General features: G+C 41.5%; 1 protein-coding gene across 1 annotated transcript in view; it reads left to right on the top strand.

Annotated features, from left to right (window-relative positions):
• Positions 1–26,875, top strand: part of LOC121869622 (mitogen-activated protein kinase kinase kinase 1-like) — a 61,271-nt gene extending 34,396 nt beyond the window's left edge. Inside the window, exons 5-13 of the mRNA XM_042371107.1 lie at positions 14,427–14,543; positions 15,090–15,265; positions 18,853–19,172; positions 19,409–19,558; positions 19,968–20,161; positions 20,392–21,855; positions 22,053–22,476; positions 22,967–23,241; positions 23,937–26,875. Of these exons, the coding sequence (XP_042227041.1) occupies positions 14,427–14,543; positions 15,090–15,265; positions 18,853–19,172; positions 19,409–19,558; positions 19,968–20,161; positions 20,392–21,855; positions 22,053–22,476; positions 22,967–23,241; positions 23,937–24,089 (3,273 nt within the window). The 3' untranslated portion in view covers positions 24,090–26,875. The remainder of the gene's footprint in view (positions 1–14,426; positions 14,544–15,089; positions 15,266–18,852; positions 19,173–19,408; positions 19,559–19,967; positions 20,162–20,391; positions 21,856–22,052; positions 22,477–22,966; positions 23,242–23,936) is intronic.
• The last annotated feature ends 141 nt before the right edge of the window (positions 26,876–27,016 follow it).

Consider the following 27,016-nt stretch of genomic DNA (forward strand, 5'->3'; position numbering starts at 1 on the left):
TGGCGAATTTAAGAGCTAGACCAGGTGAAGAAATTGAAGAAAAAAAGGTCATTGTCTGGATTAATGTATTTTGGGGGGACGTAAGAGATTGAAATGGTATTCTTGGGGTTAAAACGCTCTGAAGTGGTAGAAAACTTATCCACACAGATGAAAAACAGACCAAGAACTTCAGATATGCGACGAAGGAGGAGGGGGAGGAGGAAGTTGTGACGACGCAGGCAGCTAGAGGCGGGAGGGTGAGGTGGAGTAGTACCAAGCCCGGGGTCACAGGGTATAGATACATATACTAGACTACTGAGGCCCTACACGTCGCTCTTAAGTTTTCATTTCGGACACGTTTCAACCCTCTCCCCCACACGGACATAGTTTACCGCGTCAAATTCCTCTCCTTGGTTGATCTAACCTTTGTAGTTCAGGTTTTAAGGCCAAAGAGTTCTAAAATCAAACGACACGTGACGTAAAATGACGCTTAGGCAATATCAAATAGCCCAAATCCCTTATTGGAATAACTTAAGACACAAAATCCTCTTATGTGAGATTGGTTATAAGTCGTGTTGGAGTATTTATTGACACACCGATATGTAGTCTTTTAATATAGGGATAGAAATGGTTGCTGGGCTGGTATGAGGTTACAAGGCAATGTGTTCACTGTATAATGGGCGTTCATGGTTAAGCTCGCACCAGTCTCTCTCATCTACATACTGTTCCATACCCCACCCAGTCTCTCTCTCTCTCTCTCTCTCACACTTATTATAACCAGATTTCTCTCTTGTCTGTCTGTCTCTTATTGTTCCAGCTCTCACACTTATTGTTCCAGGTGTCTCCACCCTCCCCTCTCTCACACACACACACTTATTGTTCCAGATGTCTCTCAGCTTGTAAAAACAGGATTTTCTCTCGACTTTAAGATTCCGTTAGTTCACAGAGTTTTTGGTTACGTTGTGTTAAGTAAAAAAATAAACTTGGCGCAAGGGAGATATACTGGGATGTACTGCCTTTAGTAGACCGCCGGCGTTTACCTTCCAAACTTTTATTAGTATATTGTTTATTTCGATTATTTCCAACTAATGAACTCAATTAAATTTCTTATTCATAATATTTACATTGGTTATGGCTAGTATTCACTTAGGGAAGGTCACTGAGTTCATAACCGTTGTATTTTAATTACTGTACCATTCTTGCGACCCGTCCCCAATGAGGATGAGAAATTTATCTAGCTGAGGTAAGAATTGTCGTTGTTTGTCCGACATAGTTAAACGAGAAGGAAATTTTACCATGAAAACCTGGAGGGTTAGGTTAGTATTTTAGTCATGCATGGTGATAGAGTTAACTTCCTTGGGCTGAAAACACTTATCTATTCTTGCTTGGTTGTACTTTAATTTATTCTTGTTTGGTTGTTTGTTTGTTTGTTTAGACGTTTCCTAGGCTACTCTATCCTTGTTAAGATGTATAAGGAACCACAAGCATTCCTCTATTAGTTGGGATTGACGGGGGGTTGAAGGGGTCACTCACCCACCTTCTGGTTGACTGAGAAAAAAAATATGCCACACGTCCAGGTTCGTTGTGTTGGAAAGTGTAGAGGTTGATGGGTAAGGGGCAATTTGGTCTGGCTTGAACATTCCTATTTAGAAAGTAGTTCTTAAACGATTGATCTTTTTAACAAATGCTTTCACTTTATATATTTACCGAGTGTATATTTATTGGTGTGACTATGATGGTTGTTAGGGGATAGTGATTCTGGTGGATGGTGATTGGTGAATGCGAGTAGTGTTGGTGGTTGGTACTGGTGATTGGTACGTGATATGGTAATATTGATGAGAACAGGATATAACTGGTCGAAACATAGAATACTAGTGCTTGTCGTAGGTAATACAATACTCACTCGTTCAGGGGCCAGTGTAGGGTGGCGACGACGATAGAGGGTTAAGCCCTCAAACTGTGCAAGGCGGGAATGTTACAGAGGGGCGGGCGGCCCGACTCACCCAGAGACCTCAACGCCATCATAAGCTGATTACCTAAAAACAAACAAACAATGGTTTGAGATTTGACGCACGTTGCCAAACTTTCAAAACAAAAACAAATATAAACATACTATTTTGTTTATACTTTTGGTGTTGGTAAAGAAACGAGATTTTTTTAAGAGTACAGAAATTTCCTTGTGTAATAATATCGTCAGTGTGGTGAGAGGTTTGCGTGGTGTCATTTTTGTTTACAGGGTTGATGCAGTGGCTATATCCTGGTTGTATTGACGTTTATTATACATTTCACATATTTTTTTATTTAACGTGAATTATAAAGCGATATTAAACCATGATTTAACTGCGTCTATAAACAGCTTATGGGATGATTGACTTCAAACATGAAACGTGAAAATTATGAAATATGGAACGATATGTAAACAGGAATGATTTATTCTACACTGCTTATAGCCTTACGGGTTGACCCCTTTCCCACCATCCCCATCCAAGTCTGTTCCCCCCATCCACACCTGTTTCCCTCCCATCCACACCCCCTCATATCCACACCTGTTTCCTTCCACTCACGCATTTCCGGTGAGGACGTGACTGGAGACGTTACAGTGTATCCTGGTTTATTCCATCATGGTCAAGTAGCCTTTTCCTGATCTCATAGTCTTTCCATCACCACGACAGCTCTACTATTACAACCACACAACCACCACCACCGTTCATCATCATGCCCACCACCACACAACCACCACCACCGTTCATCATCATGCCCACCACCACACAACCACCACCACCGTTCATCATCATGCCCACCACCACCACCACCGTTCATCATCATGCCCACTACCACCACCACACAACCACCACCACAGTTCATCATCATGCCCACTACCACCACCACTATCATTACCAGCACTACAATCCACCACCACTACCATCATCACCACTACCATCATCACCACTACCATCATCACCACCACCATCATCACCACTACCAAGGCCGCCTGGACCCGGGCCTCCTACCACTGCTACATAACTTTGCGGAAACATGGCCAGGGTTAAGACAGCACTTCCTCCCTTGGCTTCAGGTGATGGCTCCTACAGCCACCCATCACCTTCACCTACCCCAGAGGATAGGTGATGGCAGGGGAGGAATAGATATCATCACTTGGGGGTTAGGATATCAGTTTTAGGTTATCAGGTGAAGGTATGAGTGAGTGAGTGAGTGAGTGAGTGTGAGTGAGTGACGGTGTGTGTGTTGGTCCATTCAGCCTTGATACGGTAGGGCAGGGCAGTTTGACCACCTGGGCTTGGTCTATCTCACAGCTAGGCACCGCTACGCTTGTTATCTCCACCTACCTCGATAAGGCCACGGGGGTAGAGTCTGGGTTCAATAGGTCCCGTCTGTTTAGCTGTATGTCTGAGCCGTACTGCCGTGTGTCGTCTGCCGGGTTTTTTTTTTACAGGGGTATAGAGCAGACACACACACACTCTAACCTACCCTACCTTACCCAAACCCAACCTACCCCCATTAGGATATTTGCTCAGGTGAAATAAACTTGGGGTGTCTAATCTTCACGTGATCCACCCCCCCATAACTGGTATATACAAAAGATAAAAGTGCAGTGTCTAATTAAGGTAGTCTCAGTGTCCCTTGGGTGCCATTTTGAACGCTAATATTATGCTTCATCTAGACTAATTAAATTCAATCTTGTTTTAACCTTTTATGGGGAAATTTTATACGTAAGAGTTATTGAGAATTAATCTGTATGGCGTAGCTTAAGTGAGCCAATGGGGGGGGGGGGTGTTGTCTCATCTCTAGTTATGAGAAAATTTGACCTTACGAGTTTTTGAGAATCCATAATTGCTTCGTAATTTTAAATGAACTAGTTAGATGGGTTCTGATGTCTTACGAGAATAATTAAGAATATTTGAGAAGCCATCCAAGTGTCGTAGTTAAGTGATAAGCAGAGAGAGAGACAGAGAGAGAGAGAGAGAGAGAGAGAGAGAGAGAGAGAGAGAGAGAGAGAGAGAGATTATTGCATCACTGAAGAAGAAAATTTAACGTAGGATCTTATGAGAATCCATCGTAAGTGGTCGTAAGTTAAGTGAGAATCAGATACGTTCTTGTCCACTTAAGAGGATAATTTAACGTAAGATCATTTAAGAATCCATCGTAAGTGGTCGGGGGTTAAGTGAGTCAGTTCTACACTTTACATCCACTTAAAAGGGGAAGAAAAATATTTAAAGTGTGGACATTGTGGAGGAGGAAGATGAGAATAAAGAGGAGGAAGATAAAGAGGAGGAAGAGGAGGAGGAGGAAGAGGGGGAGGAGGAGAAGGATAAAAAAGACGAGGGAGGGGATAAAGAGAAGGAAGAGTAGGAGGAGGATAAAGAGAATGTAGAAGAGTAGGAGGAGGAGGAAAAAACGTTGTGTTGACGGAAGTGGCGAGAACGTTTGTTATAAAAGGGTGAATGTTTTGTCAACACCGCGTGAGGCAGAATGTCCCTCTTGACGTAACAGTGCGCCGTGGTTGACATTCTTGAAGTTCTTTTTCCTCTCTCTCTCTCTCTCTCTCTCTCTCTCTCTCTCTATTTATTCTTGTCATTCCTCATCGCATTTCTTTACTCTCTCTCTCAGGGACAAGAGAATGTATCTGGTCTCATGAGAACGCGAGAATCTCTCCTTTTTCTCCGTGTTTCAGTAAAACCTTTATTTAACGGACTATATGGAGAGGAAAATCCGCTATATCGAGGGACCATTAGTTTTGAAACCTCCATCTAACGGACTTTATATTGAGAAGTCCGCTATATGGAGGTTTCACTGTAGCCGGAATAGGACATATGGAACCCCCCCCCTCCCCCTCGAGTCTCTGATCAGTGTCGACGTCATTGTCCTCTGTGTCTGTGAGGGGATGATCTTAGGGAGGGAGGGGGTGATCCTAGGGAGGGGTGAGGGAATGTGGCAGAGGAAGGGGGTGTGGGGAAGATCTTAGGAGGGGTGAGGTAGAGGTATGTAGGATGGAGGGGGTGTAGAATGGTGAGGAGGTGTGTGTGTGTGTGTGTGTGTGTGTGTGTGTGTGTGCAGGCGGGAAGCTGCCCAGGCCCACCCACACACCACCACCCTCCTCCTCCTCCACCCACACCACCACCATTCCTACCCTCCACTCCACAGCACCACCTCTTTCACCACCTGTCCCCCACCCACCATCCACACCTACATCCTCACCACCTCCACACCCACATCACCCTCTTGCCCACATCTCTGCACTACCTTACACCCTCCATCCACACCTTACATCATCACCTCCCATCCCACCTACACTCTATCCACCTCCACTATACCTGCACTGCTCCTTCCTTCACTCTAACACCCATCTCCCCCCTTCTGGTAAAAATAACACGAACCAAACCACTTACCTACCCCCCCCTCTCGTTTGTGTCTCGCCGATGAAGCACTACCGATGCTCTACACTGATTGGCCATTCTTAACAGACCCCTAATCGGACTCAACCATCAAGATTAGACCCCAATCCTAATGGCCTTAAACCCTGAATGATTAGGGTGGGAGGGGGGATGATGATATTGTGATCCAATCCTAGTAATGAAGTTGGATTTGGGGCTGATTGGAACGGATTGTGTCACGTTAGATTGGGGCCTACTAGGATTGGGCCTTAATCCCTGTGTTACCTTAGATTGGGACCTATAGGTAGTTGTGGTAATGGTTGTTAGGGGTGATGGTACCAACAGGCAGTGTGGGAGGTAAGTCTAGGGTGGAGCGCCCATCCCGCTGCCTGGGGCTGTACACCTAGTAGAGGGGGTGGTGAGGAGGGAGGGGGATGAAGGGGGGCGGAGGAAGGGGAGGGCAGGAGGAGGGAGGGATGAAGGGGGGAGGAGGTTAATAAGGAGAGTTAGTTAGGTTCCCTTTTACACCAAAGAGGGAGGGGGAAAGGGAGTGGACGGGTGGGAGAGAGGGAAGTATGAGGGGGGGGGGGTCAAGGCTGTAGGGGCGGGGGAGAGATAAAACACGCCTGGTATTTTTATTCACCTGAGGCGGTGGAGGAGAGAGGGGAGGGAGGTGAGGAGGAGGGGGTGAAGGTAAGGAGGGGTGAGGGGTGAGGGTGAGGTCGAGGCAGAGAGGAAGGGAAGGGGCTGCAGATCCCACTCCTCCTCCCCTAGCCTCCTCACACAACAATATACACACCATCTTAATTACTACCTGTGGCAGGGGAGGGGGTGGAGGGAAGGCGGGGGAGAGGAGGGAATGGGATGGCATGAACTAGGAGAGGGATAAGAGAAGGAAAGAAGGAGGTGAAGGGGAGGTGTCAGAAAGGGAGGGGAGGCTACTGAGAAAGAGGAGGAGGGGGCGGTGTGTGTGTGTGGGCGGGCAGGCAGGAGGGAGGGTGGAATATCCCAACTGATATAACGACAATGTTGGAAGAAGAAGAAGGACGTTTCATTTGGGTATTTCACATGATAAATTACATTGGGTTATAATTATGTTATATAATTCTATTCAGCACTTAATCAACTGTAATTACGCCAAGTGTAATTAGTATTGGCAGTCCAGGTTACTACATGGATTATTTTGTAGGTGGTGTAGTGGGGGAGGAAGGTGTAGGTGGTGGGGGAGGAAGGTAGTGTGGGGAGGAGGTGTAGGTGGTGTAGTAGGTGGTGTAGTGGGGGAGGAAGGTGTAGGTGGTGTAGTGGGGGAGGAAGGTGTAGGTGGTGTAGTGGGGGAGGAAGGTGTAGGTGGTGTAGTGGGGGAGGAAGGTGTAGGTGGTGAACAAAACAATCAATCGTTCGTCAGCACCTGGGGGTGGAGAGAGAGAGAGAGAGTGGACGAGCTTCAGGAGCCTGGATTATCAAAGGTTTGTAAGTGTGTGTGTGTGTGTGTGTGTGTGTGTGTGTGTGTGTACATAACCTACAGTAACCAAACACACATTCGTTAATCCTTTCGTTATATTGTGCATCATTTAGCCAAACATCTCCGTGACGTAACTTAAGCGAGAATTAAACGTAACAATATGGAATAATTCAACTTAACTTCGCTTAATATGAAATAACTTTTATAATTAGGAGGAAAATCCATCCTCACGTTCTCGGTGCTGGGAGGAAAATTAAACACGTAATCTGGGAAACTAGGGAATAACAAGAAATTGTCCTCTTTGTTCCTGAAATTGATCTTGATGTTAAATGTCTGTGTGTTAAATTGATGTTACTTTTATACGTTTTTTATCTTAAATTTATGTTAGTTATTATGTTAGTTTTGTACGTTATGTTTGTATTTTAACTTAAGTCAGCCATCTTCAGTGACGAGAAATGTTCATCGTGGGAACCGTTAAGAATCTGGACTGACACAGGTATACAAAAACAGCTTACGAAAAGGGTAAGCCACTTGTTTTGGTAATACGGAAGCCGATATGTCTATATGTATATTTTATAATGAAAACACCGCTTAAAAAATCCTGAGGGTGTGGTTAGGCGATAATCAGACGCCCTTATTGTGATTCAAATTATAAAATTGAGAATAGTTTAGATTTTAGACTTTACAAAGGGAAAAATATTATATATTAACCTCCCAAAACAGTGACAAACTCTTACTGTTATATTACTACCCTATACTAAGGTCTTTAGGTTTGGTTAGGTAACAGCATAAATGCAAGAAGCTAGTGTGAGGAGGGATGGTGTGGGAAAGATGCAGAGAGGGAGGGAACAAGCGCCGAGCCTTGCACAAGTAACAGCTTGTGGACACTGTTGGCCATTTTTAATGTTGCCTTCTGTCGGGTTTACAAACAAAATCTCGCATCGTATATTTCCGAGTCATAACGTCGAGGAAATAAGTGAAATAATTGGCTTTTTCTAATGATTTATTAACTATGGTAGATAATAGGGATTTTAGAATAGTTAGGGAGTCTGGTTGGGAGGAGGGAGTGTTTGTGTGGCCGAGTGAGATCTGGCAGGCAGGGACTGAAGAAGGCCTTGACTGTGGGCTACCCCGCCGTGCCTCGCCTGCCCGTATCGTTGCAAGCTTAATACCACCTTCTGAGCTTAAACACAACCACCATCTGAGGCTCCAGCTCGGGCCACATGAAAAGGGAGAAAGTTGTTTTTCTTGTGGGGGGTGAATCTGGTGTCACTAGGCAAGGTTAAGTTTATGTTTTGGTAATGTTGGTTGGTGGGCCAGTAGCCGGTGTGTTGTGAATGCCGAAACTACACATATAACCCCCCTTCATATACCTTCCTATAACATTAATCATATGTTTGATAGACTTAAGCAAAAATTATATATCTATTTGGTAATAATCTCAGGATGCAAATACACTTACGTCATATATGGGATAAGGATTAGGGATATTCGTTGATAAAGAGGTTGTCGGCCACGTCACGGGCCACCTTAAATCCACCATATTTGCAACATGGCGACGACGTGTTCCCGAGGGTTTTACAAGTCAAATAAGCTACCAGGGACAAAAGTATATAATTTATCAGGGATTGTAGACGTTAATTATATTTAGTAGGTAATATGAGAGAGACGTTAAGAGCATCAGGTGGACGGACGGTTTTTTGAAGGGAAGGGGAGCGTGGGTGTTGAGGGTCGTAGCGGCGGCAATCTCTGGAAAACTCCCCAGCTTTCTCGGAACTGTTTTGTTTATATCTGATGGTCGTGCCAATGTCGGGACCTTGAGCATTAATGTACGCTTGTTCCTGAAGGTGTCGTACTGTAGGGATTCAGGGTTTATACTTTGGCTAATTTTGTGAAAGCTTGTGTGTGTGTGTGTGTGTGTGTGTGTGTGTGTGTGAGAACCTGAAAATCATTGTCATGTCATCTTTGAACTTCTGAACTTCAACATGTAAAAAAAAAATGCGGTTGTGTTAGGGTTACTATATTTACCTCCCCAACACACACACACAATGACTCCTTAACACTTATCGGATCACCTGAAGAAATAAACACCTTAACTTATCTCACCTGAAGATTAACCCCTACAGGTAAAGTAATTAGGAATAATCTAATCTTGAGATAATCCCTTTTGTATTGTATGTCGTTTTCATTACAAAATATTAGTCCCTAATCTGTAATATAAAACTCGATCATTTCTCAAACCATATCAAGACAGCATTGTTAAAACGCTCTTAAATAATTGTTGACGGAAATGCATATTGATTTTTTTTGATGGAAGGTAAATTGGGGGGTGATGGGTAGGGGAGGGGGGTGAGGGGTAGGGGAGGGGGGGTTGCTCCGCCATATTAGTGCACTAGAATGATGTGTGGTTGTGCCGTAGTCTTTTACCGCAATCAAGGAAGGGCTGATCTTGCGAGGCATTTTTAATAATTTTTACACAGAATTACTTTTTATACTAGACGGATCACATGAATATTAGGCACCCCGGCTTATTACACCTGATATGAGATATTTTCACGATACGGATATTACTGTACCTGTATTCCATACTTAAACTTGTACAGGTAAATGTGTCCCAGTAATTCATATTTATATCTGTACCCTATACTTTATAAAGGCACCCCGGCTTATTTCACTTGATTAAACACCCTAACTTAATCCAAACCTGTTAATCATAATCGTTTACAAATTAAAACTGATTTATTTATCTTTTGTTGAGAAATATCTATAGGCCTACATATTTATCAAATCACTATAACTTTATTACTGGGTAGGCCTACATAAATTTCAAGGGCTAACGCGCTTATTATTATTGTTATGTAAGTGTTTAGAGAGAAATATATACTAAATAATTATGTATATTTCTTTATGTAAAAACTTTTCAAAATGGTTCCCGCGAATGTTTTTTCTTCATGACCGAGTTGATTAATGGCGGCGGCAAACTGTACAGTATGTTGGTTTGTGTGGCTGTTTCTTCCTAAAACGGTGCTGCTCCTTACCTAGCCAACCCCTACATGGTGTTACCCGCCCTGTCCACGCCCATGCACGCCCATCATCGAGGAGGAGGAGCTATCATAACGACCTTGGCTGGCTGCTAAGAGGAACAGAATGCTATACTGAAAATATTAGTCGACGAATCGTTAATTTTTTTTTCAGTTCTTAGTATCTTAATTCAAAAAAGTAAAATCATTCAATTTGTTTCTCAGTTCGTAGCAGTTAATTAAGTTGTTTAATATTTATAAATTAGTTTTTCAATTTGTTGGAGTTGTATGATCATTTTTTTCATTGGAACAAAAAAAAATATTACAAATACAAGTTTAGACACAGATGTTAGTTCAGGTACAGAAATAACAGGTAACCCTCTTCCCCCTCCTGCCCATCGCATCCTAACAGGTGATATTTATACATTAAGTATTTTTTTAGGCTTAACCCCTTCACTATGGACACGCCCCTTTTATTATTGTATATGGCTAACGCAGACGATTTTATTAAACTCAGGCGACCCCATACACAAGTGCTTAATATATGATAACGTACGGCAATCATCACCTGATAACGCTATCACCACTCATCAAGCTAATAATAATAATAATGATCAACTGACAACGCTCATCACCGTTAGCTACACACAACTCACCCATGGAAGTACAGTAACCTGTTTCAATATTCTGAATCCCAAAGTCTAGTCTTCGTATACGGCCGACTGTCTGCCCTTTAGCTACAATAACCTTGATACCGTCTAAGGTGGCGCCCCCTGTGTACGTCACTCATATATGAAAATAAATGACGTCAGAGGCAGGCGCAGGGTTCAATATGCAAACAGTGAGTAACAAAAATATAAGTAAAGAACTTGTCATCTATATCCCTGTTGTGTGTGGCCTGAAAACGAAAGGAACGTCATGAGAAATTCTTTAATTTATAAATTATCACAATAAGAAAAAAAACCTCTACTGTACTTTCGACTTGAGAGTAGACAGCAAGCAGGGAAGATCAAGTCTCAGCATCAAAAGTAGACCAACTCTCAAGACCACGACAGACAGGGTGCTATATCCAGGCTTGGTAACACTCACTCGCCAGCACCTGCAACAAACACAGTAAATCAGCAACAGGCACAAACAGTCTAGATATAGGATTAATAAACAATGGCTATATAATCTGATGATAGAGTTTGTGAGCTATAACCAATATCTATGATCTAGGGATGGATAGTTTGTGAGCTATGACCAATATCTATAATCTGATGATAGAGTTTGTGAGCTATAACCAATATCTATGATCTAGGGATGGATAGTTTGTGAGCTATGACCAATAACTATAATCTGATGATAGAGTTTGTGAGCTATAACCAATATCTATGATCTAGGGATGGATAGTTTGTGAGCTATGACCAATAACTATAATCTGATGATAGAGTTTGTGAGCTATAACCAATATCTATGATCTAGGGATGGATAGTTTGTGAGCTATGACCAATAACTATAATCTGATGATAGAGTTTGTGAGCTATGACCAATAACCATCATCTGATGATAGAGTTTGTGAGCTATAACCAATATCTATAATCTGGAGATGGTTAGTTTGTGAGCTATGACCAATAACTATAATCTGATGATAGAGTTTGTGAGCTATAACCAATATCTATAATCTGGAGATGGTTAGTTTGTGAGCTATGACCAATAACTATAATCTGATGATAGAGTTTGTGAGCTATAACCAATATCTATAATCTGGGATGGTTAGTTTGTGAGCTATGACCAATAACTATAATCTGATGATAGAGTTTGTGAGCTATAACCAATATCTATAATCTGGAGATGGTTAGTTTGTGAGCTATGACCAATAACTATAATCTGATGATAGAGTTTGTGAGCTATGACCAATAATAATCTGATGATAGAGTTTGTGAGCTATAACCAATATCTATGATCTGGAGATGGTTAGTTTGTGAGCTATGACCAATAACTATAATCTGATGATAGAGTTTGTGAGCTATGACCAATATCTATAATCTGATGATAGAGTTTGTGAGCTATAACCAATATCTATGATCTGGAGATGGTTAGTTTGTGAGCTATGACCAATAACTATAATCTGATGATAGAGTTTGTGAGCTATGACCAATACTATAATCTGATGATAGAGTTTGTGAGCTATAACCAATATCTATGATCTGGAGATGGTTAGTTTGTGATCTGTCAACTAGATGGATTTTTGTGGCCGACTGTACCTACAATATATATCATAAATGCTGAAATAATATTATTTTGAGACATTCACACTAAAAGAATATACCTAAATGATATACCCAAAGTCAAGGCACATATTCAATAGAAACAAAACAATGGCATTAATATCTTAGTAAGTACACATATTTATCTTAGAAAGTTACATATTTACCTCATTGTCAAGGCACATATGAGAAATCAAAACACCACATATTAAATAGAAAATAAAGTCACATATTAACCTCACTGTCAAGGCACATAGGAAGATTTCAAACATAACTCTCCCAACATCTATCGGTATTGTCCAGTATCTGACCAGCACTCGGAGCGGGAGGATGAGGTCAGCTACAGAAGAAGCACTGCCACTAACTCTTACCTACTTGATTCCACACTTGAGGATAGATGAGACGACAATACCAGAGTGTGTGTGTGTGTGTGTGTGTGTGTGTTAGAGGATAAGTGTGGGGGTGAGAGGGTCCGTGTGAGGATGTGTGTCGGGGGGAGGGGGGCGGTCGTGTGAGGACTTTGTTGTGTGGGGGGGATTAGTACGTCGGTGTGGGGCTGACTGTGTGGGTCAGGACCAGTGTGTAGGGAGAGGGTCAGGGTGTGTGGGTCAGTATGTAGGGAGAAGAGGGGTTGAGAGGGTGAGTGTGTGGGGAGAGGTTCAGTGAGTGTGTGTGGGTGGGAAAAGGGTCTGGACGTGTGGGAGTGTGTGGCAGAGTGGTGGTGGTAGTAGAGACCGGGCTTACTGTTGGGCAAGGTCATGTGAAGGTCATGGTGTTATGGCCACTGCTCTCTCACACTGTTCTTCACCATTGTTTATCATTTATCACTGTCTCCTCGCGTTTATTATCTCTACGTCTACATCACTCTACCTCCACACACACACACACACACACACACACAACCATATATGGAAGTTTCTGAACATCTTCTCAGAATCTGGCTAGCGGTGGCCATTGCTCTCTTCGGCACTTTTAACCATCAATGCCTCCACTGTCCTATCCCAGCACAACTCTGTACATCAGTAGCAGTTGTAATAATAATAATAATAATAATAATAATAATAATAATAATAATAAAAACAATAATAAAAATAACAATAATGTTAAAAATATCTATCCATGAAGTACTCTACATACATACACAAACTGAATGGAAATATAAGTTAAGATGATAACAGTAGTTGAATACAACCATGACATCAGCTCTTGCCTTTGATCAGTTAGGTACACGTCACACACACACACACTGTTGCTGCACTGGTGTGTCTCTAATGAACACAACTCGCCTATGAAACTTGGAATGGTTGTGTTCAATGTCTAATGGTAGAAGTATGGATGTAGCTTTGGCACTCATTGAACTTTAATTCATTTTGGTGGTCGTGTTTTGGGTGGCCATTATGGTTGACTAAATTTCTGGATTCTGTGGGGGGGGGGGGGTTCCCTTGGTCTGGCCTTTTATTCCTCTCCATCTTGCTGGCTAGTTTAGGATAATTTTGGCTCATTTGCAAGATTTTAACTTTTAATGTTGTGGTGAGGAGCATAAGAGGATTTTAATGGGCTTGGGAGTCAAGGGGCCCAAGTATATTTAGTTTAACCTGATAGAGAGTGGTAGTAACTCTCGACAGGCCAACTGGCCTATTGCAGACTCCTTATTTTCTTATGTTCTTATAATGTACCATAACCTAACATAACAAAACCTAATGTAATGAAACCTACCGTAACATAACCTAATTTAACATAACCTAACCTAATAATATAACCTAACAAAACATATATTAACCTAACCCCTCCACGTATAGTGCTAAGGTGCTTAAATAATAGTTGGAATAACCTGGAGGGGAGGGTGTCCAATCTTCAGGTGATCCAACAAAGACTCGTTCAAAAAAAGTCTGGGTAAAAATAACACGATAACACATTCATTTGTGGATCAACTAAGGTCGAGTTGATAATTTACCCCATTATCAGATAAGTGGAGCGCCTCTTCTGGGAACACCCGTGAACCGCCGCCATCCTGAACCACGGCTAAGTGTTTGAACCAGATTATGTATATGTATAGAAAAGTTATCAGATTTTTTTTTAATTGGGTTTAGTTCATCATGAAGATATGTATGGACGGTATTAATGCGGTGTTAGCGCATGGGTGTTTGTTATGACCACAGGCATATACTGTATACATAATACCAGTACTTTATCATGTATGGAGAAGAATTTACACCAAGAATATACATTGAATATTTCTGTTCGATAGTGTTTATCTATCTAGCGTGGGCCATTACAGGGATTTTGTATCGTCCGTAATTCACCCTGTACTTCTTCCTTTCAGACGTGTTCTTGCGGCCACGGTCCGTACTGTGTTCATGTCTTGTTCGTGATGGTCAGGGTCCTACAGGTGGCAGAGGCTGACCCCGTCCTTATGGCTGGTGCGCTCAAGGACTTCGAGGTAAGCCATTAGTGTCTTGCATGGCTGGTTGTTGGGAGATTATGCCCGGACAACAGCCTCAGGGGTTCAAAAGATTAAGTCTTCTGAGGTGTTTTGTCTGTAGAAGTTTATTTATAGACAGTGATGGTATTTGTTAGTGAATATTTGATGTAGATAATATTTTCCTTTCGCTAGACGTTCAAGGTTTTCTCAAGGTATTGGGAATGATCGTTGATGCCTGAAATATATACAGTAAAATTTTTTGTATAGCTTGTGTGCCACTTGTAAAGCTCTTAGTATAGGACAAATACTCAGCTTATAAAAATTCTATATTGTGGACATGGCAGAATTAGAACAGAAATTGAATGAGTATACAGGTAGGTGATGGGATGGCCAGGATGTTCACAAATACAGTAATAAAGTTGATAATAGGGAAGCAGTGGTGAAATGAACCACAGTATAACGAAAAATAAGTAAGAATTAATTGTTATAGGAATAATTCTGTTGTGTGGCATTTATTGAACGTCAGGGATGAATGATTTTTATTAATTTATTTTTTTGTAACAGGTTGAACAGCTGATGGGAGCATATGAAGAGCGACTCAAGAAGGCGGTAAGATCGAGGGAGAGGCGACAAAGTGACGGTGGCGCAGTGGCAGAACAACCTGCTGGGGGTAAAGGCGGACGATCCAGACCTTCCACCCCAACTGGCCCACCCTCCTCCCACCCTGACTCGACCAATGGGTAAGTTATCACTCATACATTATTGATAATTTCTTTACAAAACTTTTAACCAATGCAGAAATGACACAATGTAGTGGACGTCTCCCCTACAACTGCGTATCGCATTCCGACGTGCCGTCTCCTAGCAACCAAGCGAGAGCTGACGCCAGTTGGTACGGTTGCTTAGCAACGAAACTAGTCACCGGCGACTTTCTGGGCTTTCCCAACATGATTCATAGAGGACTGGTGGCTGCTGCTGGGTATATAAGCTCTGTCTCTCCATTGAGATTCATTCTGCCCATCTTCCTGAACAAGCAACACCTCCTCCAGCAAGCTCCACGCTGTTAGCATTCATTCAACCAGGAGGCCAGTAACAGGCAACATCTTCTCTAACGAAGCTCCTGCACATCTACCTCCTTCAACACGCTACTCACCGAACGTCTTCTACTGAGCTGCTCCTCACCACACGGCACCTCCAGCACCAGACTGTCTATCATATAACTTATATAAGAAAACCACATTAGAGTTTCCTTCCATCCTGAGTGCTAGACAACATTAATATCTCGATACCCCTACAACAACGCAATTTATATAAAACTAACCTAAGAATAAAATTCAATAATCACAAACATTAGAGACAGTACAATACCGAAAATATATCCAAAATTAGCGATGATAATATTTCCCTCACCATTTCATACGTGGGCATTGAAATTACCCCCAGTACAACTCAGCCATCCTGTCCAGTAACCCCCATCTAGTGGAGGGAAGGAATCTGTGTACCAATAGCTTTAGCGTCAAAGGAGAGTAAATCCTCTAGAGACCTCTAAGCGTTAAGTTTTCCTCGTGCGTCCTCATCGTCTAGCACAGGGGTCACCAAACTTTTTTCACAGTGGGCCGGATAACTGAAAGAATGACGAGCGCGGGCCGCATAATCATTCTGTTCAATACTTGCAAGCCAGAACGAAAGCTCTGGTAACGTCAGAGCGTAGGCGGAGCTACCACGAGCCGGGGAAGGACTTGGGATCCGGCCCGCGGGCCGTAGTTTGGTGACCCCTGGTCTAGCATAACTGTTTTTCCTTCTTTTCCTGCTTTTGAGGTCAGTTCATTTCTCATTTTCATTAATTTTTTTCCTCCTTATAACTTTCCAGGATTTCTTATATCGTGTGAATGACTTTACACAAAAACTTTCCATCTGTCCTATTTTCTTCATCATTTATAATAGCTTTCCAATTCGCTGTTTTCCTAGCCATTTATAATAATAGCTTTCCAATTTCCTATTTTTCCGGATCATTTATCAGAACTTTACATCTAAAACTGACAATCTAGATGAATGGGACACTAATTTGAGGAATAATTAGGTCTGTTGGTTGCCATTATGGGGGAAGTTTGTATATTGGTTGCCATGATGGGGGTAGTATGTAAATTGGTTGCCATGATGGAGGTATTGTGTATATTAGTTGCCAGTGGGTGTCTGTATTGACGAAACGGATCACATGAACAATGGGCACCCCAGCTTAACTAAATCTAACCAAATTAAATACAGTATAACCAAACCTAATCTAATCAAACCAAATCCAACCAAATCTAACCTAATCTTCTAGGTAACGTTAAGGTATTTAATAATTATCAGGTGAAATAAGCTAGGGTGGGGAGGGGAGGGAGGTGGGCTAATTTTCACAATGATCTGATGAAACTTCACAACAATAGGTAGCAACACTCAATTTAGACTCTGGTTTACACCCTGAGTAGCTGGTAAAATAATAATAATAATAATAATACCAGGTAATAATAATAATAATAAAAAAATCAAACGCACAGCACCATTTCCAGCTCTTTATGTTGGGAGGTCAAGGTTACAGCTATACAGAGGTCAAGGTTACAGCTATATGGAGGTCAAGGTTACAGCTATACAGAGGTCAAGGTTACAGCTATATGGAGGTCAAGGTTACAGCTATACAGAGGTCAAGGTTACAGCTATATGGAGGTCAAGGTTACAGTCAAGGTCAAGGTTACAGCTATAGGTCAAGGTTACAGCAGAGGTCAAGGTTACAGCTATATGGAGGTCAAGGTTACAGCTATATGGAGGTCAAGGTTACAGCTATATGGAGGTCAAGGTTACAGCTATACAGAGGTCAAGGTTACAGCTATATGGAGGTCAAGGTTACAGCTATACAGAGGTCAAGGTTACAGCTATATGGAGGTCAAGGTTACAGCTATATGGAGGTCAAGGTTACAGCTATAGAGGTCAAGGTTACAGCTATAGAGGTCAAGGTTACAGCTATATGGAGGTCAAGGTAACAGCTACAGAGGTCAAGGTCACAGCTAAATGTCAAAGGATACCATTCATTATTCACTTACTTATTCCTGTAGAGATTAATTATATGAAGGACTGTCAACTGGCTGCTGGGATGTGTGTTGGAGGTTCTGTCCCAGTCTGCCTCTCTCTGCTCATCTCTCAAGTGTCTGAAGGAATGAGATTTAGTTAGACATGGTTTTGGGGCCTTTTGGTTGCCATGATGGTGTTTAGTGTGTTAATTGGTTGCCATGATGGGGTTTAGTGTGCTAATTAGTTGCCATGGTGAGGGAAGTGTGTATATTAGTTGCCATGATAGGGTAGGGTGTATATTGGTTGCCATGATAGGGTGGGGTGTAAATTAGTTGTCATGGAAAAGAGTAAAATATAGCTTGGTAGCCATGTAAGTTGGTTGTTATGAAGGAGGTGAGTGCACTGATACCCACTGGCAGCAGAGGAGAGGAGACGAGATGAGAGGAGAGGAGAGGAAAGGAAAGGGGAGGGTGGTTATGTGGTTAAAAATTTATCACTGAATTCCTACTGTAATGGATGACTGCCAGTTGAGGGAATAAGTGTGTTGCTCAGTTGGCAGAACGGCACCACCCATGATTAAATGACACTTGTACCGTGAATATATGACACACTTGTATCATGATTAAATGACACACTGAGTCAATGAAACACTCAGGATATATGACACTGAGTATATGACACTTAAAAAATAACACTGAGAATAAATGGTGCAATGGATAATTATTAACACTTGTACTGTGAGGTAATAACACTTGTACTGTGAGGTAATAACACTTGTACTCTGAGGTAATAACACTTGTACTCTGAGGTAATAACACTTGTACTGTGAGGTAATAACATATGTACTGTGAGGTAATAACACTTGTACTGTGAGGTAATAACACTTGTACTGTGAGGTAATAACACTTGTACTGTGAGGTAATAACACTTGTACTGTGAGGTAATAACACTTGTACTGTGAGGTAATAACACTTGTACTGTGAGGTAATAACACTTGTTCTGTGAGGAAATAATTCGTAGAAGCAGTAAATTTGTCTACCCTGGTTGAATAAACTCTAGCATCTGTATATTTCTAAATAAGCACAGTAGTAGTAGTTTTTAAAGGGTGACGTACAGCCAGTGTACAGTAGCCCCGGGGCAAGTCAACCCAGTGTTCACCATATTTGCCTTGACAGGATGAGTTAGAAGAGTTGTAGGTAATTCCTCTTTTGTCTCTAGGTACTGTACTGTATTAATGAACTAGTTTTGAGTTTTTACGAGCGATTTATTTACTTTACAGTGATGATGACTCGCAGTGCCCAATTTGCCTGATGTGCATGGTGGAGGGCGAGAGCCTAGTGATGTGTGAGGCCGGGTGCCGCAACCTCCTGCATCATCACTGCATGGCAGTCTGGGCTGCTGACCGAAGTGCCCAGGGTCAGCCTCTCCTGTGTCCTCTGTGTAGGGCACCCTGGCCACTCAAACACCACCCCCGCCTCACACCCACGGCAGGGACCATACCTGTCTCACGCCCACATGCTACTACCTCGCCTCCAGCTGCCTGGTCACCACCCTTGGCACCTGACTATGCCTTCCCATTGATGAGTGCCAGTTTCTCAGGTCAGTACCACCTGTCCAACTCTCAGGAAATAAATAAAATAATTATTATCAATTTTAATTGTATCTCAAATTACTGAAAACCAGAGGTCAGTTTAGGCTTCTTTTCATTTCATACCACTAATAAATATTGTTACTTTAGTTCATATTGAAAATGAAATAACATTGGTAATGCATAAAGGAATCATGGCTGCTAGTCCTGTAAGGTTATATAAGCTTAAAAGAAAATATTGTTGCAGGAGTCTGCAGCAGTGGACGCCAGAGTCCTACAGTCTCTGGAATGATGTCACGGTCGTTATCATCAGCGTACCCCCACACCCAGTCACCTTACACAGACTCCGCTTACTCCTCACCTGCGGGAGGATCAATATATCCACCCACAGTTAGAGGTAAGCATGACAAGCATGACATCCCATGTTTATGTGTTATATATACTATACTGGCTAGTGCAGTAGTTTCATATAATTACATTGAGTGAAACATGTCAATTTATTTTGTCTACAGCAGTATTAGTCTTTTCATAACTGAAACGTATTTTTTTATTTTCATTTTTATCTACCGTGACTTCCCTCCTGCTGTACTACATCTCCGTACCTGAATATAAAAAATTATTATTTCCTCAAACCTATTAACTTTCTACCCTATTATCATTTTGTTATATCTGATCTCAAATGGGTTTCCACAATTCCCCTAATTTCCTTGACCTTCTTTCAATCCCTATATTTTCTCTTTCCTCTCACTTTGCTCTCTCTTCACAATCTTGCACAAACCTCCTCCTCCTCTGGTCACGTATAACAGGGGAGGTGTCGGCAGCCATCGTAGTGAGTGCCTCGGAGGAAGCTGTGCCACTTCCCAGGAGTGAACCCATACCAGCAGAACACGAATCTACCGCTGCCGGTTGGGTTCACGTCTTTGGCAAGGAACTTGTTTCGTGTCTTTTCTCCCGTGATTGGGCCGTGAGAGAAACTGGTCTCAGAAGACTTGCACATGAAGTAAGTAAACAGAAATGTGTCTTACATTGTGCTAGTGTTTAGATAAGAAATAATATGGGTGGTATATACAGTTTTAGAAGTTTTAAGGCCCATCATATTAGGCAGTAGTCACCTTTGGATAATTTGTTAAATTTTTTATTGATTTTAAGTGAAGACTTATATCTTCTGGGATAATTTTGATAACTGTTGAATCAAAAGTACTAATATGTTTCATATCTTTCTTCTTACAGGTAGTTAAAGTGTTACACTGGGACAGATTAGTGACTGCCGAGGAGAAAAGACGCCAAGTTATTCATTGTTGTGCTAATATTCTCGCCCAGGTGGCGAATGATCCTGTTTACAAAGTGTACCTGGCATGTTTACGATGTTTGAGAGTGTTATTATCCCACCTTAGTCCTACTTCAGTAAGTCAAGTGACAGCATTGCAAGAATTGTTCCGTCCACTCGTTCACACGTTGCTTCTAAAGTGTGCCGATGGTAACAGACGTACATCTCAGATCAGCGTGGACTCTATACTGGAGCTGTGTCGTGGTCAAGATGGCGAATTGGCCTTAGCTACTCAGGTGTCAGCTTCCACTCAAGGTCTTGGAGGCATCTCTTTTATTTTATCCTGCATCTTAGAGGACACTCCACCTTCAGAGGCTCCCTGGCAGTGGCTCCTGGGACGCCTGTGTGTGCTCGACCGCCTCGTTGACGAATTTCCATCAGAATTTCAGTTGCAGTATGTGCCTCTTCACTCAGCGGAGTCTGGCTATAAGCTTCAAAACTATGACCGTCTAATGACTGTAGTAGAGTTCGCCTTTAAGGCTTTGGGGAGTAGCCATGCAACTGTAAGTAAGTTAGCACGCCGTGTGTATATTTGTGGAGCAAGATTTGCTGCTGCTGAACCTGCAGTATTCCATCAAGTTTGTGACATGCTTGCAAAGTTGGACGTGTCATTACAGATGCGTCTCAAACGACGACTGCGTTCCATGCAGGGTCAACACAGTGATCGGAAAGCCACCCTCGCACGTTTGGAAGGGAAGTTGAGTTTGGGTACGTGGGATCTAGGCGACTCTACTGGACCACGTCTTGTGCGTTCTGTCTCCCATTCACCGTCAAGAATGTTATCAGCTTTGAGATCATCTTCACAATCACCTGCACGTCAGCCAGTTATCTCAGCAACTCTTAAAAAGGATACAGAGAGAGCAAGTAAAAGTTCTGCAGGACCCACCTCCTCCCCACCTAGACCTACCCACCTACCATTAGATTGTTTTGAGGCAAAATTTAAAGAAAAACAAGCAAAATTACGTCTATATCATAAAACCAGACCTAAGAATGACGTCCCCTTCATCGTACAAAATGTATTAGTCTCCCCCATACATCAACGACATCAGCGCTGGAATTCTGTGAAAATGGGAGTTCTCAGCAAAGGTGGACTCTCACAAAGCCACGGTGATGCTCTAGATGTGTCTCCTCAAACACCTTTAGGGTCAGTAGCTCCTCCACAGTTCTCATTCAGAGATGTCGTGAGTACTCCCGCCACACCTACCGTACCGCACTGTACGCCGGTCCGAGAAATGGCTCCATCGCTATCTCAAAATGACGGTGAAGTCCAAGATCTATGGAGAGCACATGAGGCTCCCTTACCAGTCATCCCAGGCCTTGATCTTCTTCCAGCCCACCTTGGTGAATCCTTACACCCTTATGAGCAGGTATGACTACTGTACTATACACCACTTGTATTTTTTATCTACTGTACTGAGTTAAAATTTTTTCATGTCATAATTAAGGATTAAACTTGTGACTTTTAAGTACATTTATTTTATATATGGCTTTAAATTAAAATTGTTATTGTACAAAATTTACACATATCAAGAGCACCGATACTAATTACTGTAAGTGTTTTCAGTATGTGGAGGGTGCACAGTACGAGGAGGGCAGGGACTGGATGCGAGGACCCTTATTGGGCACTGGGGCTTTCTCCTCGTGTTATCAAGCTCGCGATGTACGGACCGGTACCCTAATGGCCGTCAAACAGGTCTCATTCTGTCGGAACCAAGAGGAAGAGCAAGAGAGAGTAGAAGCATCCGTGGAAGAAGAAATCCTCATCATGTCTCGTTTACGTCACACCAACATTGTGAGGCTCTTGGGTGCCTCCAGACACTCCACGTCTTTCTCTGTTTTCACCGAGTGGATGGCCGGGGGGTCGGTGGCCACCATGCTGGACAAATACGGCACCTTCTCTGAGCACGTCATCCTAAAATACACTAAGCAAGTGCTCGCCGGGCTGGCCTACCTACACGATAACAAGATCTTGCACCGTGACCTTAAAGGTAAGTTACTAAAGATAATTTCTTGGGTGAAAAGAGAAAATAAGTCCCACAGAACTGGTGGTCTGTTAAAGGCAGTTTTGATATATTGTACTTTGGTTCATAAGGAGGCAAATATGTCTGGCAAGGTACTCAACTGCTTTGACTTCCCCTGCAGTAATGTTAGGTACCCTTTCACAGCTGGGTAAATGAGGAGTGAAACCATTCAATGACTTTTACAACAGGAGTTTAGTACTGTACAGTATTGTATCCCCCCCCCCCAACACACAAGGAGACACATGCACAGATGATACTGTAGCACAGTGCTGCATTTATAGTTTTAAACTTTAACCAGATTACCTTTGAAATGAACTTGATGTGAGACAAACTATTTTATATAAAAGGATGATTTTGCTGCATTATTAGATCATGGATGAAAAACATTTACCAATAAAATTTTCCTTTACGATATATTGTATTTAGTGTTATGGTTATCCCCATCTCTCTTGTACAGGTGCAAACCTCCTGGTAGACAGCACCGGCCAGTGGTTAAGAATTGGTGATTTTGGGACAGCAGCTCGAATGGCAAGCAAATCAACAGTGACCGGAGAATTTCAGGGACAACTTCTCGGCACAATTGCCTTCATGGCTCCCGAGGTCCTGCGTGGTGAGGACTATGGCCGTTCCTGTGATGTGTGGAGCGTAGGATGCTGCGTCATTGAAATGGCTACGACCAAGCCACCCTGGGGAGCTGATCATGTTTCCAACCAACTGAAGCTCATGTACAAGGTATGGAAAGTTGTTTGATAATTTGCCATGCTGATGCTCTTTCTCCGACAGTTTTTCTAGAAAGCTTATTAACCCTTAAGCAGCAGCCATCATCGGTAAATGTTAGCTATAAGTACGGTGGACGGCACCATTGGATGTTTCATGTTCCATGTGTTAAGATCTTTGAAATTTAGGAAATTGGGTTTTGAAATTCTGAAACATCTCCAGTAAATGTTAGCTAAAACAAAATATGTGGTGGTGTTTGCTGCTTTAAGTATTGTTGTAAAGTATGCTGAAACTTTACTGCCAAAAAATATGTAAGTCATCAAGAGCCCCAGTGGCAAGAGTATTTGGACATGTTTTATTCTCACATCAAAAGATAATGTATGAAATAGTAAATGTTAAGAAGGTGGGGGAGAGAAAAAAGTAACACTGTTTTATAATTGTATCCATCATGGCAGATTAGGGCACAAAAAATGTACTGTACCATGAACTAAGTTTAAACAGTTTAAATTTTTTCATATAGACATAAAATTTCCCCAGACATATTTCTTTGGTTTTACATTTTCATGTGTGGATTTCCATATAATTTTAATGAATATACTGTACTGTGTACAGTAACCAAAAATTTAAAATACTATTAGTAGTGAGAAGCTCCACAAACACTGTACAAGGTAATTTTTTGTAGCTAACATGCTTAAAACTCTTTGTTTTAGATTGCTACAAGCAATGGACCTCCCATGGTACCTGAAATGCTGTCAGCCAGCACCCGTGACTTGGCTCTCCGCTGCCTAGAGATCAAGAGTGAAAACAGACCACCAGCCAAGGACCTCATTCAACACTCGTGTTTCAAAACACAGCCGCCATGACCCCATCATGCTACACAAATGTCCACTGCTAATTGAGAAATTACTTTGTTTAATTATTGAGGAAATTGGAGGGTATTAATAATATAAATTTAATTATTTTTGAATTTTGAAATTAAGGATGGAACAAGAATTATTTTTTAATTGGGTGAAATTTGTGGGATATATTTTATCTTCATCTAAAAGTAAATTGATATATTAAATTTAGATATGAACATTGTTTTACAGGGATATGATTGGAGTACTGTTAGCAGTTTACTTGAGTATATCAAGGGAATATACAAAGCCTAAAATTGGCAATGCCAAATCATTTTTTTTCATTTAAATGTTTACCTCTTTATGTCTGAAAATCTGATAGTACAAATTTTCACTAAGTTACTTTCCATTTCTTTTAAATCATCATCAATCAGAAAAGCTCTTCTCCCGATGAAATTGGTTACACGTGAGCAGGCAGAGCGTATAGAGCTCGGTAAGGGACGTCCGGCTCTATAGTGTATATATTAACAGTATACACGTAGCTTAGTGTAGGTCGTAGGCGGCCTCCTTCTAGGACACCCTCCTGACTTAACATTAACAATTTTAATGGACATAATGACTCTGACTTGCCTTATTGGAAGTTTAAATTTGTTAATAACATTGTTAAGACCCTTAAAGAGGCAGACAGAGCCATAATGCTCCGTTAGTGTTGGGAGGCTAGTGTCCCCGTGAAGGCCTGTCTGTCCCCCAAGACTGGTCAACAGGACCAAGTATGAACCAGTGTGGAAGACAATTTATTTTATTTTCAAAATCTTTTTTTAAACATTCTTAGCTGATGTTTCTTATTTGGTCGTAGAACAGATATATGTTTCTTGATCCTGTCAGACCAGCTTTGCTGGACTTACAAAGTTGCTCCACAGATTTCTTGACTTTCCCTGTAGGTAACATTAACAGCCTTTACAATGGCATGGTGCTGTCATTTTACCTCACAAAGTTTTTCTTTCTCTCTTCTTTTATGGTAACTTGTGTGAGATTGGTGGGAAGCAGAATATGCCTGCTAGCAGTACCCACGAGTAGACCAGTTTCACGAAATTCCGAGAGACTGTCTAACATAATTGCTTGTTCGGTATATCGTATTCTGCTGCCCATCACTCTGGCCAGTGTTGCTTGTGTGGGTGAAAACAATTCAGCCGTTAACTCCGACTTTTGCCATCATACTGTGAAATTCCATTGCATTTGTAACACTTTACAAAGTGACTACAGATCTCAGTGTAATTTAGGGGACCAACTTGTCTTTACTATTTATGTATTTTATTTAAATTATTTGTACTGTGTCTCCCTTTACTTGTTACTTATATTAATTACTCTTTGTCCCCAGTTTCTCATACCTACTTTGAAATTCCAAAGTGTTCATTTACACCAAATTGTACTGTACTGTACTATGGTGAATTGTTGAGAGTAATACTTTATTACTTAAATTTTGTGTTCAACAAGTCATCCTCAGCGTGGTCATGAGACATCAGCTTTGGAAGATTATTTTATCAAACGTATCAACAAACGAACAAAATTTTATAAATCTTTTGTATGTAATGAATGACTTGTCAGCAAGGCGTGACTGCCTGGGCTTTCTAACGGAGTAGTACCCAGCCATATTTAATAGTAAGGTCACATTTTTGGAATGGTACTGCAAATTAAAAAATTTAAGAACTCTTACTTTTCAAAAGCTTATGTCCTAGCTTTAGGAAGAATGTTCTTTACACTTTAATTTATTTATTTATATTTTTTAATCTGGTTAGCCCACAGAACTGTTACATAACTCTGACCTCTGTTTGTTCTTTTAGCGTTAAGAGTCAACTGCGGACAAATACCTGAGAATTACCAGTGTGGAGCTCGGGGCTTAAGCTATGCTGAAATTGGTGAAACTGGAAATTGATGTTTTTCATAATAGAAAACCACTCTACATAGTACAAAATGTTTCAATGTTAAGATATTGTAGCCTCACAACAAGCAAGGAAGAGCTTCCATGGACAGTTTACAAAGTTCGGGTGTATGTCCTCTTTGACAGTACTGACAAAAAGAAAAAAAGAAAATGTACTTAGTGTGAACTGGGGATTAATTATGTTAATTGTGGGATATTCCCCACAAATTAAACTTAGGAGGATTAAGGGACATCAGGTATAATCCTTTTCAAATATCAAGAACCAACCCACTGAAAAAGTGCCTAATTTTTTATAATTTTCTTAAAATTTATTGGAAAGGGATTCTCATGTAAGCAAAATGGCCACACACGCACACACTAAGAATCTGTTGTTACAAAATGGCAGTTAAAGTGTATAAAAAAAAAACGAATGTTATTACAGAAGTAAATGCTTGAGAATCCCCTCACCAAGTAAGTTGACAATTTAATTTGGAAATATATATTAAAAAATTAAGGTGTGTAGGGCAGTGGGATATGTGGTGGAGGTTGCCATTTCTTCTACAAGATTCTATTTTCCTTATACGTACAGTATATAGCTTTAATCACACTGTGCCTTATACCTTCCCTGAACCAACTTTCATATTTGTTCTAAAGTACAAGATCACTTTTCACAACTCCACCCTCCCAGGAGCCCTACACTCCACCTTCTTCAAGGTGCCAAAATGTACAGAGCACAACCCTAGTTTAAGCTATTTTTCTACTGTTCACTGTTTGCATTTCTCAAGTGAAACTTTTGTGAATGTCTGGGACCAATTTTAAGAAAACCTTATTGTTTACTAGGTTTTTGTAGTTGATTTTTTTTTTGGTAGATTATAAAGTTGAATGAAAAGTCAAATGCATATTTCATTCCCCTACAGATGACTAATTTTGTTTATTATTTTTGTGCCAGCACCCATCAGGTCTGGATTCCTCTCTGAGTGCAACCTGCAATGTTTGGAGAGACATCCAATTGGTAGAGGTGCAGTCCAGTGAGATT

This window comes from Homarus americanus, unplaced genomic scaffold (assembly GCF_018991925.1).
Source record: "Homarus americanus isolate GMGI-L3 unplaced genomic scaffold, GMGI_Hamer_2.0 scaffold23578, whole genome shotgun sequence".
Classification (NCBI taxonomy): domain Eukaryota; kingdom Metazoa; phylum Arthropoda; class Malacostraca; order Decapoda; family Nephropidae; genus Homarus; species Homarus americanus.